At 44.6% G+C, this 19,365-nt stretch overlaps 1 protein-coding gene across 1 annotated transcript in view; it reads left to right on the top strand.

The window, feature by feature from the left end:
- The window catches only part of LOC112244234 (cell adhesion molecule 4-like), a 182,180-nt gene extending 175,318 nt beyond the window's left edge, over nucleotides 1-6,862 (top strand). Inside the window, 2 exon segments of the mRNA XM_042309252.1 lie at nucleotides 2,396-2,524; nucleotides 6,523-6,862. Coding sequence (XP_042165186.1) covers nucleotides 2,396-2,524; nucleotides 6,523-6,632 — 239 coding nt within the window. The 3' untranslated portion in view covers nucleotides 6,633-6,862.
- Nucleotides 6,863-19,365: the final 12,503 nt, after the last annotated feature.

Genomic DNA, 19,365 nt, shown 5'->3' with positions numbered 1-19,365 from the left:
CCTACATTATTCATCTCATATGCATACGTAGATACTGTACTCTATATCATCGACTGCATCCTTATGTAATACATGTATCACTAGCCACTTTAACTATGCCACTTGGTTTACATACTCATCTCATATGTATATACTGTACTCGATATGATCTACTGTATCTTGCCTATGCTGCTCTGTACCATCACTCATTCATATATCCTTATGTACATATTCTTTATCCCCTTACACTGTGTATAAGACAGTAGTTTTTTGGAATTGTTAGTTAGATTACTTGTTCGTTATTACTGCATTGTCGGAACTAGAAGCACAAGCATTTCGCTACACTCGCATTAACATCTGCTAACCATGTGTATGTGACAAATAAAATTTGATTTGATTTGATTTGATTTGAAATACAGGTGTGCCAAGCTTGTAGCGTCATATCAAAGAAGACTGGAGGCTGTAATCGCTGGCAAAGGTGCTTCAACAAAGTACTGAGTAAAGGGTCTGAATACTTATGTCAATGTGATATTTCAGTATGTTTTTTTTCAACAAAAAAATCTAAAAACCTGGTTTTGCTTTGTCATTATGATACCATTGTGTGTAGGCTGAGGGGGGCAATGAAATCCATTTTAGAATAAGGCTGGGGGCAATGGGGCAGTTTCTCTCTATCTATGTCTCTCCCTCCCTCACCACCTCTCTAAATCTCTCTCATCTCATCCATATATATATGATATGATCATTTGGGGCGGCAGGTAGCCTAGTGGTTAGAGCGTTGGACTAGTAACCGGAAGGTTGCAAGTTCAAACCCCTGAGCTGACAAGGTACAATCTGTCGTTCTGCCCCTGAACAGGCAGTTAACCCATTGTTCCTAGGCCGTCATTGAAAATTAGAATTTGTTCTTAACTGACTTGCCTAGTTAAATAAAGTTTTTTTTTTTTTTTAATCTTATGGGGTCCTAACCGACCACTTATGGCGCTTTTGCCTGGAACCGGCCCTGAAAATACACACACACACACACACACACACACACACACACACACACACACACACACACACACACAAAATGGCAGGGCAGTTAAGCCAAGCTGCTTCTCTGTCTCCCACTGTGAGTAAGTGGCTGTCATCACACAGAACAGAGACACACCACCTGGATCTCTTCTGTCCATGTGTGTGCGTCCTCTCTCTCCCCTTCATCCTCACTCTCCAGGTCTTTATTTTCCTCTTTTCTTTTACCTCTCACCATATCCCGTCTTCTCCTTCTTATATCTTCTCTCTCTCCCACTCTCCTCCCCCTCACCACCTTTCTACCTCCCTTCCTTTCTCTCTCCCTCTTTCTACCCCTCACTCACTTCACTCACTCACTCGCTCACTCACTCACTCACTTCACTCTCTCTCTCTCCGTCTCTCTCTCTCTCTCCATCTCTCTCTCTCTCTCTCTCTCTCTCTCTCTCTCTCTCTCTCTCCATCTCTCAGGGGAGAGATGAAACAGAGGGAGCAGGGCATTATTCTGCTCTTTCTGACAGTCAGGAGGTGTGCACCTGCTGTGCCTCGTGTTTGAATGTCAGAGAGAGCGATGCGGGAGCATTATTGGGCGCGTGGGGAGAACGGCGGGCTCCTTTATACTGTCACTCATTACCCACCGAGCTTTGGGCACAGCGAGGGAGAGAAATGCACCATGGGAAGGCAGCGCTTCATTTTTCATCCGTCATGAAATATTGCTCCGGCAGACTCTTCAACAGACGCTTCTACACTCTTTTCTTTTTCTGTCTTGCCCGTGCTGCCACTGATAGATAGACGGACACACACACTTTCTCATTTGCAAGTCGTCTCCCCTCCTCTTTTTCCTTCATCCATCCTCCACCTCTCTGTGGCTGTGGTCTTTTGTTAGCATTGTGTTAATGGTTCCTGTTTTAATTCCAGTCTGGTAGAGTTCTTGGACCGTGCCCATTCCTATGTGTCCTTGTGTCCTGGGCAGGGTTGGCACTATGTATTCACACACACACACACACACACACACACACACACACACACACACACACACACACACACACACACACAAACACAAAAACAAACAAACAAACGCAAGCCTGTATGAATCTTTATTCTGGGAGTGTCTGTGGTGTAAACACAGACTTGCCTCTGACTCAAGGTGCTCTCTGTATACCGGAGCTCTGTTGGTCTGAGCTCTTCCAGTCTCCAGTGTTCTGTGGGTAATAATGCAGATATGGTGAAAGATACAGTAGATGATCTCACCGTTCAGGGATGTACAGACTTTGATTTAATACTCCTTCTCTCTTTCTTCCACATATATCTTTGCCCCATTTCTTTCTCTCTCTCTCTCTCTCTCTCTCTCTCTCTCTCTCTCTCTCTCTCTCTCTCTCTCTCTCTCTCTCTCTCTCTCTCTCTCTCTCAGACCCTGGTGCAGTGATTGAGACCCACAGTGCAGTACCGTACGCTGTGATAGGGGGCGTCCTGGCTCTGCTGGTCTTCACCATCATCTGTGTTCTCATCATCACCATCTGGTGCTCTGTCCGACAGAAAGGTAACACACACACACGTATACACACGCACAGAAACACACACACACAGATGACATTCACACTATTGAAAAGTAATATGCATTCCATTAAAGGTGAGACTACCATGAATTGTCAATGGTCACGCCTCGCCTCGCTTTACAGTATCTGTCTCAGTGAATGGAAAATAGTAAATAAAAGATGGATCCAAATGGATGGAATGAGATGGGAGGCACGCTCTTTCCTCTCTCTCTTCAGAACATGACAAACGACCTTGTATCTTGGCCAGGGGGGTTGATGGAAATGTATCCGCGGCCATGTTGTTTAATGACCCCTATGGTTTACTGTATCAGGGCACATCAATTTTAAAAAACACAGTTACCCACGCTCCCCCATAACTTTAACAGTCTCTGGCAGCCCCCTGATTCCTCCTTCAGTGCCAATAAAGTTATCCGGCCATAGAACCTTTGAGACCAGGGGAGGGGCCATACAGCCAGAATGCCGATCAGCAAATAGACAGAGCCATTACAACCAATCAGTGAGCGGAGACAGCACAATTAGGGCCCTGTCTCTGTCCTGCTGTAGCTGCCAGTGTGCCAATCAAAGCCTTGACCAGACAGACTATCAACAAAGAGATGACTGCCATTGGCTCCTGCAGTGATACGTCAGCTTGAACATGATTGGGCTTGTTGGGCAGGTTTCCCGGATACAAATTAAACCTACTCCTGGACTAAAAAGCATGACTAGGCTTAATCTGTGTCTGTATCTGGCCCTTTAAATTCTGAACTGATGATGGAAATCAGAGAGAAATTATAGAATTTAGTTTCATAGTTTGACTTTCTCTTATTATATTACTCTGCCGTAGCTAACTTCCCCACCATTCCCTCTCTCCCTCTCTCTGTGCCTCTCTCTACCCTTATCTTTCTCTCTCCCTCTCTCTCTGTGCCTCTCTCTACCCTTATCTTTCTTTCTCTCTCCCTCTCTCTCTGTGCCTCTCTCTACCCTTATCTTTCTCTCCCTCTCTCTCTGTGCCTCTCTCTACCCTTATCTTTCTCTCTCTCTCCCTCTCTCTCTGTGCCTCTCTCTACCCTTATCTTTCTCTCTCTCCCCTCTCTCTGTGCCTCTCTCTACCCTTATCTTTCTCTCTCTCTCCCTCTCTCTCTGTGCCTCTCTCTACCCTTATCTTTCTCTCTCTCCCCTCTCTCTGTGCCTCTCTCTACCCTTATCTTTCTCTCTCTCTCCCTCTCTCTCTGTGCCTCTCTCTACCCTTATCTTTCTTCTCTTTCTGTGCCTCTCTCTCTTTCTCTCTCTCTCTCTGTGCCTCTCTCTACCCTTATCTTTCTCTCTCTCCCCCTCTCTCTGTGCCTCTCTCTACCCTTATCTTTCTTCTCTTCTCTCTCTCTCTGTGCCTCTCTCTCTTTCTCTCCCTCTCTCTCTGTGCCTCTCTCTACCCTTATCTTTCTCTCTCTCTCCCTCTCTCTCTGTGCCTCTCTCTACCCTTATCTTTCTCTCTCTCCCTCTCTCTCTGTGCCTCTCTCTACCCTTATCTTTCTCTCTCTCCCCCTCTCTCTGTGCCTCTCTCTACCCTTATCTTTCTCTCTCTCTCCCTCTCTCTCTGTGCCTCTCTCTACCCTTATCTTTCTCTCTCTCCCCCTCTCTCTGTGCCTCTCTCTACCCTTATCTTTCTCTCTCTCCCCTCTCTCTCTGTGCCTCTCTCTACCCTTATCTTTCTCTCTCTCCCCCTCTCTCTGTGCCTCTCTCTACCCTTATCTTTCTATCTCTCTCCCCTCTCTCTCTGTGCCTCTCTCTACCCTTATCTTTCTCTCTCTCCCCCTCTCTCTGTGCCTCTCTCTACCTCTTTCTCTCTCTCTCTCTCTTTCTCTCTCCCTTATCTTTCCCTCTCCCCCTCTCTCTGTGCCTCTCTCTACCCGTATCTTTCTCTCTCTCTCCCTCTCTCTCTGTGCCTCTCTCTACCCTTATCTTTCTCTCTCTCCCCCTCTCTCTGTGCCTCTCTCTACCCTTATCTTTCTCTCTCTCTCCCTCTCTCTCTGTGCCTCTCTCTACCCTTATCTTTCTCTCTCTCCCCCCTCTCTCTGTGCCTCTCTCTACCCTTATCTTTCTCTCTCTCCCTCTCTCTCTGTGCCTCTCTCTACCCTTATCTTTCTCTCTCTCCCCCTCTCTCTGTGCCTCTCTCTTATCTTTCTCTTCTCTTTCTGTGCCTCTCTCTCCCCTTTCTCTCTCCTGTGCCTCTCTCTACCCTTATCTTTCTCTCTCTCCCCTCTCTCTCTGTGCCTCTCTCTACCCTTATCTTTCTCTCTCTCCCCCCCTCTCTCTGTGCCTCTCTCTACCCTTATCTTTCTCTCTCTCCCTCTCTCTCTGTGCCTCTCTCTACCCTTATCTTTCTCTCTCTCCCCCTCTCTCTGTGCCTCTCTCTACCCTTATCTTTCTCTCTCTCTCCCTCTCTCTGTGCCTCTCTCTACCCTTATCTTTCTCTCTCTCCCCCTCTCTCTGTGCCTCTCTCTACCCTTATCTTTCTCTCTCTCCCTCTCTCTGTGCCTCTCTCTACCCTTATCTTTCTCTCTCTCTCCCTCTCTCTCTGTGCCTCTCTCTACCCTTATCTTTCTCTCTCTCCCCCTCTCTCTGTGCCTCTCTCTACCCTTATCTTTCTCTCTCTCCCCTCTCTCTCTGTGCCTCTCTCTACCCTTATCTTTCTCTCTCTCCCCCTCTCTCTGTGCCTCTCTCTACCCTTATCTTTCTCTCTCTCCCCTCTCTCTGTGCCTCTCTCTACCCTTATCTTTCTCTCTCTCCCCCTCTCTCTGTGCCTCTCTCTACCCTTATCTTTCTCTCTCTCCCCCTCTCTCTGTGCCTCTCTACCCTTATCTTTCTCTCCCTCTCTCTCTGTGCCTCTCTCTACCCTTATCTTTCTCTCTCTCCCCTCTCTCTCTGTGCCTCTCTCTACCCTTATCTTTCTCTCTCTCCCCCTCTCTCTGTGCCTCTCTCTACCCTTATCTTTCTCTCTCTCCCCCCTCTCTCTGTGCCTCTCTCTACCCTTATCTTTCTCTCTCTATGCCTCTGCCCCTCTTTTTCTCTATTTGCACCATGCTTGGCCCTCTCTCTCCTTTCCCCCTCTCCCTCTGTCAGGCTCATATCGTACCCAGGAGCCTATACTTAATTGGTACTGACCTAATTCTAACTGAACTAATAATTAATCACAGGTAGGACTTCAACAATATGGTAAAGATTGTTTTGATGGGTTCACAGAATGTCACAAGAATTATATTACTCTGTCACAACTAACCTCCACACCCCTTCACCTGTCTCCCTCTCTCTGCTGTACAACCTTCTCTCCCTCTCTCTGCTGTACAACCTTCTCTCTCTGCATCTCTCTCTGCTGTACAACCTTCTCTCTCTCTGCCTCCTCTCTCTGCTGCACAACCTTCTCTCTCTGCCTCCTCTCTCTGCTGTACAACCTTCTCTCTCTGCATCTCTCTCTGCTGTACAACCTTCTCTCTCTGCTGTACATCTCTCCCTCTGCTGCTGCTGTACAACCTTCTCTCTCTCTGCCTCTGCTCTGCTCTTCTCTCTCTGCCTCCTCTCTCTGCTGTACAACCTTCTCTCTCTCTGCCTCCTCTCTCTGCTGCACAACCTTCTCTCTCTGCATCTCTCTCTCTGCTGCACAACCTTCTCTCTCTGCATCTCTCTCTCTGCTGCACAACCTTCTCTCTCTTTATGCCTCCTCTCTCTATCGCTCACTCACTCTCTCTCTCTCTCTCTCTCTCTCTCTCTCTCTCTCCGCCTCCTCGCTCTCTCTCTCTCTGACTCTCTCTTCCTCCTCTCCCCTCTGTCTTTGCATCTCTCTCTGCCTCTCTCTCTCTGCTGCACAACCTACTCTCTCTCTCTCTCTGCCTCCTCGCTCTCTCTCTCTGACTCTCTCTCCTCTCCTCTCCCCTCTGTCTTTGCATCTCTCTCTGCCTCTCTATCCCTCTCTCCTTTTTTCTCTCTCTGTTCATTCTCCCTATCCCAGGTTCATATCTTACCCATGAGGCCAGTGGGTTGGACGAGCACGGGGAGGTCCAGGAGGCTTTCCTCAATGGGAATGAAGCCAGTCAGGGCAAGAAGGAGTACCTACTGTAGCCTCCATCCCCAAAACCCACACCACTCCCCCAACATGCCATGACGGGTGGCCTTTTGAATCGACTGTAATACTACTGCACACAGACCACATTACAGACCACAACATAAACCACAACAGTGACCGAAAGAGAGGTCCGTCCAGCCCTTACATTACAACTGTGCCATACTGTAGGTGTACTGGAGGAAGGAGCAAGGGAGGATGACAGAGATAGGGGAAAGTGATAATAGGGTCATTATTTTGATAGAGAGAAGAGATAACAAGAAAGAAAGCCTCAGCACTTTCCTTCCCTGTGGTAATTGGAGAGGGAGGGAGAAAGAGACAGGAAAGAGAGAGAAAAAATGTGGTGGGGTCGGTATGGTTTCCAGAAGCGATTGAGTTTGAATGTTAAATTTGATTTCTTGAAATTGCCAAAGCACATCAGCCCACAGAGAGCAGCTCATCTATAATTATTTGACAACATTGCAGAGTGTTACCCTGAAAGTCTCTTAAAGTATATCTGAACTCTTCAGTTCTGCAGACGGCCCAGGTATTGTATTTGCTGTCCGTTCTGGGGAGTCTGCCAATGTTTTCTGGGTAATTTAGAAACCTTCCTGTTATGAATGACTGCTTTCCTCATAGAACAGAACTGTTGTTTCTCTTCTTTGAATTGTCTCTCTCTTTCTCCCTCCCTCTCTCTTCACTTCTCTTTCTAGTCCTCTTCTCCCTCCCTCCCTCCCTCCCTCCCTCCCTCCCTCCCTCCCTCCCTCCCTCCCTCCCTCCCTCCCTCCCTCCCTCCCTCTCTCTTCACTTCTCTTTCTAGTCCTCTTCTTCCCCCTCCCTCCCTCCCTCCCTCCCTCCCTCCCTCCCTCCCTCCCTCCCTCCCTCCCTCCCTCCCTCCCTCCCTCCCTCCCTCCCCCTCCCTCCCTCCCTCCCTCCCTCCCTCCCCCTCCCTCCCTCCCTCCCTCTCTCTTCACCTCTCTTTCTAGTCCTCTTCTTCTCCCTCCCTCCCTCTCTCTGTCTTTATCTCTCCTCTATTGTTGGCCAATAAAGAAAGGATTAGTGCCAGTCTCCTTTCGTGAGTTAGAAGAAAGGGAACATAAGTCGACGAGACACATTAAGGAAAATCATAATTATTTTAAAATGCCCTTAAAGGGATTAAAATGTTAAAATGTCTTAAAGAGAAACAAATGAGTGAAAGGAAAGTAATGAATAAGGAAAAATTCATGATGGATATTTTTCTGAATGCCAAGCACACACACACACACACACACACACACACACACATATCTCTGAATTCTTTATTTGTATAAAAATGTAAACAGTAAGATAACTTAAATGAATCTTTTAAGAAATTGAGAAAAATAACAGTTTACTATTGAAAGCGTTATGAAGCTACTATACTAACACATTATTAGCCTCGAGGTACAAAAACAAACTAATGTCCAGTGATCAAAACAGAAAAGAAAAGATGAAAATAATGTTTCATTTGTCTTTATGAAATACCTGCGGTATTATAGATTTTTTATTAATTCTTGTTATTATTTGGACTATTATGATTGCTATTATGATTACTGTTATGATTGTTATTATTATTACTGTTATGATTATTGTAAATGTTATAACTGTACACCTCCCAGGTTCGTTGTTTTTGGTTATTCTATAGAAACTGCTGTCTTTCCACTTCTCTCTGACTCTGTCTCTCTAGTTCTTTCTATCTTTGTCTCCTGTGTCTATTTGTCCCTTCTCGTCTTTCACTACTGTTTATTTTATAGTCATGTAGATATAGCTAACTATTTCTTTCTAGGGGAAAAGATACAAAGCACGACAAAATAAAAAAAGACTTCAGAAATAACACAGGAGACGAGTCTGTTCCTCTTTAATTAGAAATGTTCTGAAACACGGTGAGAGGAGAAGAGACACCGCAGATGACAACATCAATAGAGAATAGAGAGCTAAAGGTAGGAAGATGAAAAGGCAGGCAGGCAGGCAGGCAGGCAGGCAGGCAGGCAGGCAGGCAGGCAGCAGGCAGGCAGGCAGGCAGGCAGGCAGGCAGGCAGGCAGGCAGGCGTTGAAAGAGAATTTTTTTAAAACATAGGTAAGGATCCATGACTGCTAATGAATCACGGGAGGAGAGGGGGAGAGAGTGAGGAACAGAGGGTGGTAAAAAGGACAGTCAAGTCAGATGCACAGAAAAATATGACGCCCCCACTATTTCTATGCAATCAATACCCGATTCCATCAAGAAGCACTCAACTTGTCCATCTGCGTGTGCGGCTGGATACAAAAGCTGCTAGAGGTCGCTGCGTGATGGATCGATGTGTTTGTCTTCTATCGACGATGAGGCTCCACAGCAGGCTGTCATAAAGACAGATTGTGAAACGGCAATCAAAGTAATGGACTCACCGGGAGCACGAGCTATACTAGCCTATACCAGCTGACATGAACCAACGCTGTAGGCAGTAGGACAATGGAGACACCATGTCCAGAACACATCCCCAGGTTAGCTGGAATAATGACACTGAAACCTGATTTAGCAAATGGTGGGTGACACATCTCTGGAAGTAGTCATCAGAGCCTGACTTCATCCAGCAGTGCTCTAATACTAGAATGGCTTGTTCTATAATGGATAACGGTGTTCTAGAAGGATTAAACACTACCACGAGGACGTCTCAGTCCGTCTAAATCAATCATCAGAGAAGATGATACCCTGTCACATGAACATTTAGCTGATTCATGTACTGTAACGCGTTTATATCAGTAGTTCTTCTGTTTTAGGACATGTCATGGCCTGTTATGACAGGCATATCTCTTTCCTATGATAGCCTACCGTCATAAGCATTCTATACCATTAGTTCATTACAACCACCATTGTAGGTTGAGTGTTATATTATCCAATCGTTACCTACAGACATTTTTTTTTATTGTAAGGTACAGAAATGATCTTTATTGTGAGGTACAGAAATTATCTTTATTGTAAGGTACAGAAATGATCTTTATTGTGAGGTACAGAAATGATCTTATAAGGTACAGAAATGATCTTTATTGTAAGGTACAGAAATTATCTTTATTGTGAGGTACAGAAATTATCTTTATTGTGAGGTACAGAAATGATCTTTATTATGAGGTACAGAAATGATCTTTATTGTAAGGTACAGAAATGATCAAGTAAGACATGATAAGAAGGTAATTACACAGCAATACCAATTAATTGCTTATTTGTTTCACCACTAGACAAGGCGTTTTCCTAATTTTTAAATATCTCATGTAAGTACTTTTAAAGTACACATTCTTACCACATAATTTCCTACCCAATGCCAGGTAAACACCAGCACTGTGAAATAGGAAGTGCCAGCAGTAGCACTGGCCCCAGTTAGCCTCGGTTAATGGTAGTAAGGTGACCAGAGTGGCCTCTATTCTCTGGTAATGACCTTTGTGGTGCATCGGGCCGTGCTGTGCCGTTGTGGGCCCAGCCATTGATTGAAGTGGTTGAGCGTGTCGGTCGGTGGGCAGCGGTTAGAGAAGCACAGCCTAATCAGGAAGGACTGTGCTCTCAGGCAGACGGAACGTTTGAATGGACACCCAAGCCAGAACTGCTCTCCATCAATAATGTATTCCAGGCAGAGAGAGATGTTTTTGTGAAGATCTGAAGGTGGGGTTTGAGGAGAAACCGGTAGACCGGGAGAGAGAGAAAAATAGAGATGGCGGATTGATGTATGATGATGTACAGGTAACTGTCAAAATTAGGGAAACACTAACATAGTGTCTTAATAGGGTGTTGGACCACCACGAGCCAGAACAGCTTCAATGCAGATTGGCATAGATTCTACAGGTGTCTGGAACTCTATTGGAGGGACGCGACACCATTCTTCCATGAAAAATTCCATAATTTGGTGTTTTGTTGGTGGTGGTGTCTCATGAGTCACTCTAGAATCTCACGTGTTCAATTGGTTTGAGATCTGGTGACTGGGACACACACACACACCCTTTAATCCCCCTATGCTCCTTTGAGACCCCTCTTTCAAAGTCACTGAGCTCTTCTAGCCATGTTAACCAAAATAATGGGCAACTGGGCATTTTATACATGACCCTAAGCATGATGGGATGTTAACTGCTTAATTAACAAATTAACTCAGAAACCACACCAGTGTGGAAGCACCTGCTTTCAATATATTTTATATCTCTCATTTACTTAATTGTTTCCTTTATTTTGGCAGTTATCTGAATGTAGAGATGAGAAGAGAAGGGAGAGAAGAACAGAGTGTGTGTGCATGTGTTAGAGAGAGAGATGAACATGAAGAGAGAGATGAACATAGAGAGAGAAAGATGAACATAGAGAGAGAAAGATGAACATAGAGAGAGAGAGATGAACATAGAGAGAGAAAGATGAACATAGAGAGAGAGAGATGAACATAGAGAGAAAGATGAACATAGAGAGATGAACATAAAGACAGAGAGATGAACATAAAGAGAGAGATGAACATAGAGAGATGAACAAAGAGAGAGATGAACAAAGAGAGAGATGAACATAGAGAGAGATGAACATAGAGAGAGAAGAACATAGAGGGAGATGAACATAAAGAGAGAAAGATGAACATAGAGAGAGAGAGATTAACATAAAGAGAGAGAGATATCAGAGGTCAGTTATGCTCACCACTTTATTTTAAGAATGTGAAATGTCAGAATAATAGTAGAGAGAATGATTTATTTCAGCTTTCATTTCTTTCATCACATTCCCAGTGGGTCAGAAGTTTACATACACTCAATTAGTATTTGGTAGCATTGCCTTTAAATGATTTAACTTGGGTCAAATGTTTCGGGTAGCCTTCCACAAGCTTCCCACAATATGTTGGGTGAATTTTGGCCCATTCCTCCTGACAGAGCTGGTGTAACTGAGTTAGGTTTGTAGGCCTCCTTGCTTCCACACGCTTTTTCAGTTCTGCCCACAAATTTTCTAAACGATTGAGGTCAGGGCTTTGTGATGGCCACTTCAATACCTTGACTTTGTTGTCCTTAAGCCATCTTGCCACAACTTTGGAAGTATGCTTGGGGTCATTGTACATTTGGAAGATCCATTTTACGACCAAGCTTTAACTTCCTGACTGATGTCTTGAGATGTTGCTTCAATATAATCGACATAATTTTCCTGCCTCATGATGCCATCTATTTTGTGAAGTGCACCAATTCCTCCTGCAACAATGCACCCCACAACATGATGCTGCCACCCCTGTGCTTCACGGTTGGGATGGTGTTCTTTGGCTTGCAAGCCTCCCCCTTTTTCCTCCAAACATAACAATGGACGTTATGGCCAAACAGTTCTATTTTTGTTTCATCTGACCAGAGGACATTTCTCAAAAAAGTACAATCTTTGTCCCCATGTGCAGTTACAAACCGTAGTCTGGCTTTTTTATGGCGGTTTTAGAGCAGTGGCTTCTTCCTTGCTGAGCGGCCTTTCAGGTTATGTCAATATAGAACTCGTTTTACTGTGTATATATATGTTACGGTTTTCTTTCTCCTCCTCCTCCGAAGAGGAGGTGTAGCAGGGATCGGACCAAAATGCAGCGTGGTTATTTTGATTCATGGTTTTTTAATAAAGAAACTACACATGAACAAACTAACAAAACAAGAAACGTGAGGTGAAAACCTAAACAGCCTTATCTGGTGCAAACAAACACAGAGACAGGAACAATCACCTACAAAACACTCAAAGAATATGGCTGCCTGAATATGGTTCCCAATCAGAGACAACGATAAACACCTGCCTCTGATTGAGAACCACTTCAGGCAACCATAGACTTTTCTAGATAACCCCACTATACCACAATCCCAATACCTACAAAAAAAACAAGACAAAACACACCACATAATTAACCCATGTCACACCCTGGCCTGACCAAAATAATAAAGAAAACACAAAATACTAAGACCAGGGCGTGACAATATAGATACTTTTGTACCTGTTTCCTCCAGCATCTTCACACGGTCCTTTGCTGTTGTTCTGGGATTGATTTTCACTTTTCGCACCAAAGTACGTTCATCTCTAGGAGACAGAACGCTTCTCCTTCCTGAGCGGTATGACGGCTGCTTGGTCCCATGATATTTATACTTGTGTACTATTGTTTGTGCAGATGAACTTGGCACCTTCAGGCATTTGGAAATTGTTCCCAAGGATGAACCAGACTTGTGGAGGTCTACAATTTTTTTTGAGGTCTTGGCTGATTTCTTTTGATTTTCCCATGATGTCAAGCAAAGGGGCACTGAGTTTGAAGGTATGCCTTGAAATACATCCACAGGTACACCTCCATATGTATACATATGCCAATAATCCCCAAATCCCCCCCCATGCCAATAAACGCCCCCAAATTGAACATTGAATTGAGAGAGAGAGAGAAAGATAGAGAGAGAGAGTGCATGTGCATAAGTGCATCATTTTTCACACCAACGTGGCCTGAAGATGAACAATCCAATTAGTTAGAGCAAGGCCTTTTATTTAAGGAGAGTGTTAGATTTACTCAGTAAATCAAAACAGCCATGAAGAGCATTTCTCTGCTATAATTATGAGGGTGTCGCCGGACCAACCATGCTGTTATTACTGTGTGTTTAATTAAACATGATCAAAGCCAGATCTATAGCATCCCCAGCAGCAGCAGCAGCAGAAGGCATGTTACAATGCAGACATATCCTGATCTAGTCACAGGCTTAGTTCTGGATCAGTGTGAGATGAGAAGTCTGTTGCGTGATATTTTCTCTCTCGGTAGCTATGTTTCCATCCAATTGGCGACAGATTTTCGTGTGAATATTCTAAAATCCGCATTAAAACAATATGCGCAATGTGTTTCCAACAAATTAACTTGATGCTGATAAAAGACTGTGCATGATGATGTAGTACACATACAACACTTTTGCAGTTCAATTCCCAAGTACTGAATAAAACATTGAATTTAAATTAGTTTTAATCGCATTTTCAACTCTACTGAGGGTTTAGTCACAAAAATGTTTGCGTTATATAGCAAATATGCTCACTCTGGTCTTGGCAATTGCACCCTAGACAACAGCTCGCAGATACAGTGTGGTTGATGAGATTATTATGGATAAAAGAGCAAGATTATTTTAATTTGTCAAATGGCAGAATGAGAACCTCAATATTTATTGTAAAGGAGCATCAAGTTCATCTCCTTGCATTTTCACAACCCTGTGAATTTCATCATAATTAATTCAATCTGTAGCCTAATAAACTACATGGTTTCCCGAGTCGTAGTGGAAGGACCACACACCATGTCATCTTGTGACTCCAAGATTACTTCAGTATGATGATTATTATATAAATATTTGCGCGCAAAGGCGTTTCCTCTGCTATTTCTCACATAATTAATTTTACCGACACAAAAAGATCCCAGCTTGTCTAGCGTATTTTGTTTGGCTGACATTTGGAACGTCTACTGACAAATTAGATGTTTCCATCAGGCCTGTCTTGACCTTTTTTATCTGAAATGTACTTTACACAGCATAAAAAGGTTGGATGTAAGCCTGGTTAGTGACCTTATTTGATATGGGACTCAATAATTAAACAGCACAGTGTGTGAAAAACTAATTAACGTCTAGTATGTGCTACTGACAGGTTGATGAATATATATGGGGAAACATACACAAAGAAGCTCCTTGTGAATCACACAATGATACATGGCGCTGTTTACACACAATGATTGGAACTTATGTTTGTGGAAAAACCTCCAAGGAAATTGGATGTTCAGCAATTTCGATGTATTACCATATTAGACATGTGTGTAAACAGAGCCTAAGAGATTGAATTAGAACATATGAGATGGGAATGCTGGTGTTGTAACAACGTGATCTGCCCACCGTCTTACCCCCTGTGGGGGTCAGGTGGGGCAGAGGCAGGAGGGCCTGCTTGGCCCCCACCCGTTGTATGGGAATGGTGAAGAGGAGAGGGGGACCAGACCGTAGAGCTGCGACAGGAGAGAGACCAGCGGGAAAGCCCAGGTCGGGGGCAGTGTGCCTGGGGAGAAAAACAGGAGGGAGTGGGTGATGTGAAGGGGCAGGCACAGGAGGACAAGGAGGCAGAGGGAGAGGCCCAGAGAGTGGGCACGGGGAGAGCTGCATTTTGGGGGGAAAGAGCCCGGACCATCAGGGTCCTGTCTGGCCATCACACAGACCAGATCTAGGTAAATGGCCAGCAGGCACATTAGGGGGAGCAGGAAGACGGTCACCCCATAGACATAGACCAGGAACTGGGGGCTGAGGACAGTGTCGGGGGCACACACCCCCCCAGTGGCTCCCATGGATCTCTGCATAGGTGAAGTTATGGAGATCCTCCACGTAGAACTTGGACAGGAAGCCGCCGTAAGGGAGGTACTTCCCGATCACAGAGCGGTCCAGGTTGTACTTGGGAGCCATCGGACAGGGAGGAGGGGAGGTCCAGTTGCCTGGGGGGGATGCCCGTCCAGCCCCAGCCCATCCAGCCATCCCTCTTCCCCTCCCCAGGTGTCCAGGATGTTCCAGCCGATGAACTGGGCAGATGCGGAGAGAACAGAGGCCCCCCGCACAGCATGACCAGAAACAGGGACCGCCAACGTGTCACCAGTGAATTGTACCTGAAACAGAGAGATAACCCAGTGGGTCAAATTAAACCAGCATACACTGATGTTCTAGAGCAGGGGTCTTCAACCTTGTTTACCCAGGGACCCCCGCAGAGGAAAACTGGTGACCTAGAGACCCCCATCTTATGTTAGCCAAAAATGCATTTTTCACATCTTGTCTTATCATCAGGTGAATGATAATGGCGAGGAGAAGTAACCTTAACCAACATTTTAAAATGAATAGATTTGGTTGTCAGTTTTTCATTATTTTTTAACTCCACACATAATTGGAAGTACAAACACTAACATAGCCTATTAGCTAAACAAAGGTTACTCCAAACACATTTTTGCTAAAAGTAGCTGTTTAGCTGGATAAAAAAAGATAAAACTTGTTGTCAAAAATGTATATCCAAGTCAAGAAAGCAGCAACCAGTTGCACTTTCTGTGACCCGTACTTTTCAAACCCTATGTCAGATACTCCAGTCAGCAGAGATGGGCAGTATTTCTGTTACATGTATTTGAAATATGTATTTAAATAGATTTCAAATGTATTTGGTAGTTTACTTTGATACATTGATCTTTATGGTATTTTGTAATTGTATTGTGTAGTTAGTCATTTTTGCTCATCCTTCCCAATGAGTGTAATGAGCTCCAATGAGTGTAATGAGCTCCAATGAGTGTAATGAGCTCCAATGAGTGTAATGAGCTCCAATGAGTGTAATGAGCTCCAATGAGTGTAATGAGCTCCAATGAGTGTAATGAGCTCAATATAAGGAGTTGAGAAATAAAGTCATCATCATTAGAAATAAGATTTACTCATGTTTTCTACTGTATGTAGTAATACAATTGTTTATTCTGTTGTTTCTAGCGTTATTCATACAAATATATATTTATTCCACTTTTTGGTTCTTTTTATATTTTTGTCGGAACTCCGGTTGAATACTCCTGGTCTAGAGTGCAGTCCTGAGAACATTTGGCAAATTCTTTCAGGTGCACTTGATTTAGCTTTGGTACTTTTTAACCCCCTCTCTCTGACTCACCTGCTCCCCATGCGGTGCTTCAGGTGGGAGTTGAGGGTCATGAGCAGCAGCAGGCAGACAGTGAACTGCCTGACCAGCAGAGAACAGCACACCAGGGTGATGCAGGTGTACAGGCACTGGGGACTCCTCAGGTTCAGCAGCACAGAGACAGGAACCCCCACCGCACCCCCCACTGCCCCCACTCAGCCCAGACACAACTTCAGGCAGGCAGAAACACTTCTGCTCCGGGTATGACCACCTCCACCCTGGCCTCCTCCATCCTCCTCCATCCCACCACCACCCATAGACATCCTCACACTCACCACGATCACCGACACAGATACCACACACTGACTCACCGAGTTCAGCCACATGTGCTCCATGGCTGAACCTAAGAGGGGGACAGAGACAAACAGGTGGGGGAGGTAGCAGAGGAAAACGAGAGAGGAAGACAAGAGTGAAACTGGTTGAGGTGTCAAACCTAGAGTATCTCTAAGAGATCCTTCAAAGTTCCTTCTGCACTTGTCCCAACAGTGGATGTCCTATCATGGCTCCCTAGCTAATTATTACCATTGAACAATTGGCTCTTTCATCCCCTGCTCTCCCATGAAACTGGCTTCCAGGTGAATTAAATTATTAAATTCCAGGTGTAAATTATTATTATTATGTTTTTACCTTTATTTAACTAGGCAAGTCAGTTAAAGAACAAATTCTTATTCACAATGACGGCCTATCAAAAGGCAAAAGGCCTCCTGCGGGGACGGGGGAAATTATAATACAAATATATAGGACAAAACAAACATCACAACAAGAGAAACACCACAACACTACATTAAGAGAGACCTAAGACAAAGTGGGTGGGGTTATATCCTGCCTTGTTGGCACTGTCCGGGGATATTGTCGGACAGTGCCACAGTGTCTCCCGACCCCTCCTGTCTCAGCCTCCAGTATCTATGCTGCAATAGTTTATGTGTCGGAGGGCTAGGGTCAGTCTGTTATATCTGGTGTAATTATCCTGTCTTATCCGGTGTCCTGTGTGAAGTTAAGTATGCTCCTTCTAATTCTCTCGCTCTCCCCTCCCAGAGGACCTGAGCCCTAGGACCGTGCCTCAGGACTATCTGGCCTGATGACTCCTAGCTGTCCCCAGTCCAACTGGTCGTGCTGCTGCTCCAGTTTCATCTGTTCTGCCTGCGGCTATGGAACCCTGGCCTGTTCACCGGTCGTGCTACCTGGTCCTGGACATGCTGTTTTTGACTAACTCTCACTATCGCACCTGCTGTCTCGAACTCTGAATGCTCAGCTATGAAAAGCCAACTGACCTGTTGCACCCTCTACAACCACTGTGATTATTATTATCTGACCCTGCTGGTCATCTATGAACATCTTGGCCATGTACTGTTATATTCGCCACCCGGCACAGCCCGTAGAGGACTGGCCACCCCTCAGAGCCTGGTTCCTCTCTAGGGTTCTTCCTAGGTTCCTGCCTTTAAAGGGAGTGTTTCCTAGCCACAGTGCTTCTACATCTGCATTGCTTCCCTGTCTGGGGTTTTAGGCTGGATTTCTGTATAGAACTTTGTGACATCAGCTGATGTAAAAAGTGCTTTATAAATAAATGTGATTGAGCATGGCAGCAACACATGACAACACAGCATAGTAGCAAAACAACAAGGCAGCAGCACAACATGGTAGCTGCACAAAACATGGTAGAAACATTATTGGGCACATGAGGAAGCATTCTCAGTCAATTTACCTGGGACATAAAAAAAAGACAACAGCAATAGTTTGAGAAGAAAGGGGGCAAGAATGGAGAGAGTGAGTGGGGTGTCTAAAAGAGAAAGATTGATTGAGAAAAGCGAGTAGTGGGAGAACAGAATAAAGGAAAAATAAATGAAAAGGGAGACGCAGAGGCAGGAAGTTGAAGGGGAGAGATTGTTAGATATTTTTTCGAGGTATTGGAGACCTGTACGGGTACTTGGAGAGTGAAAAGGTCAGAGTAGACTGGACCTGACAGAGCACTCACACTGAGGATGTAACGCCTCTCCTCTGTCTGATGATCAGGAATCATCGGACCAACACGCAGCGTGGTAAGTGTTCATAATAAATTTAATTAAATAAACTGAATACTGAATGACAAAAAACAACAAGGAGCGTGAACGACACAAACCAGTCCTGTAAGGTGAAAAACATAAAACAGAAAGCAACTACCCACAAACACAGGTGGGAACAGGCTACCTAAGTATGGTTCTCAATCAGAGACAACGATTGACAGCTGCCTCTGATTGGGAACCATACCAGGTCAGGTCAGGACATAACAGAGGATGTGAGCACCATGCAAACACAGTGTAGAGAGGGTAGGCTCTGTGAAACAGACCGCTAACATCACACACTGCAGCAGACAGACAGAGCAGGAGACATTGGTGTGAACTTGCTCGAGTGTGATTGACAGGTAATTTCAGAACATTTTCAAACAATGGGCTCAAATAAAGCAAAGCGTCTGGATATTGAAATAGCAGATTTGGCGCTGTAATATGCCACCTGTCTCCTCAGAATAATGAGTTTGACCTTTTCAGGACATCCAGACGACAAGTTGTCCGTTTTCATAATAATTATGACTGACTGGAATAATCGTTTTATACAGCTGCATAATCAGTTGATACAGTTGTCTCCTGTCCTGCTCCTTGAAGGGCCTTAAAATAATTATTGGAGTTCATTCCACCTTATGTGGCTGTCTTCGGTTTGAATCTGTGACTGGTCGCTTTCAATGTGATTAATTTACTTTTGTTAATCAATTAAGCATTGAGAGACAACACAAGCATACAGACTCACAGCCACACTACACAGGCAGAGCTTTAGATCAGATAGTAGGAATCTCAATGGATAACAGCAAATGTGATAGAGAATATAATGGAAGGAGAATGGATAGAGAACGGTGATTTTGTGGACCCCAGGAAGAGTAGCTGCTGCTATCGCAACAGCTAATGGGGATCCTAATAAAATACCAAATAGCTGTTTAGAACAGTTGAATAAATAAGAAAATGCCAAATGACCTGATATGTTGGGGATGTATAGATCTGGATAAAAGCGTCTGCTACATGACTAAAATGTAAATGTAAATATAAGTCTATGACACTTCTAATCTG

The sequence above is a fragment of the Oncorhynchus tshawytscha genome, linkage group LG03, assembly GCF_018296145.1.
Source record: "Oncorhynchus tshawytscha isolate Ot180627B linkage group LG03, Otsh_v2.0, whole genome shotgun sequence".
Taxonomy (NCBI): domain Eukaryota; kingdom Metazoa; phylum Chordata; class Actinopteri; order Salmoniformes; family Salmonidae; genus Oncorhynchus; species Oncorhynchus tshawytscha.
This window is presented reverse-complemented; position numbering and strand designations above follow the sequence as displayed.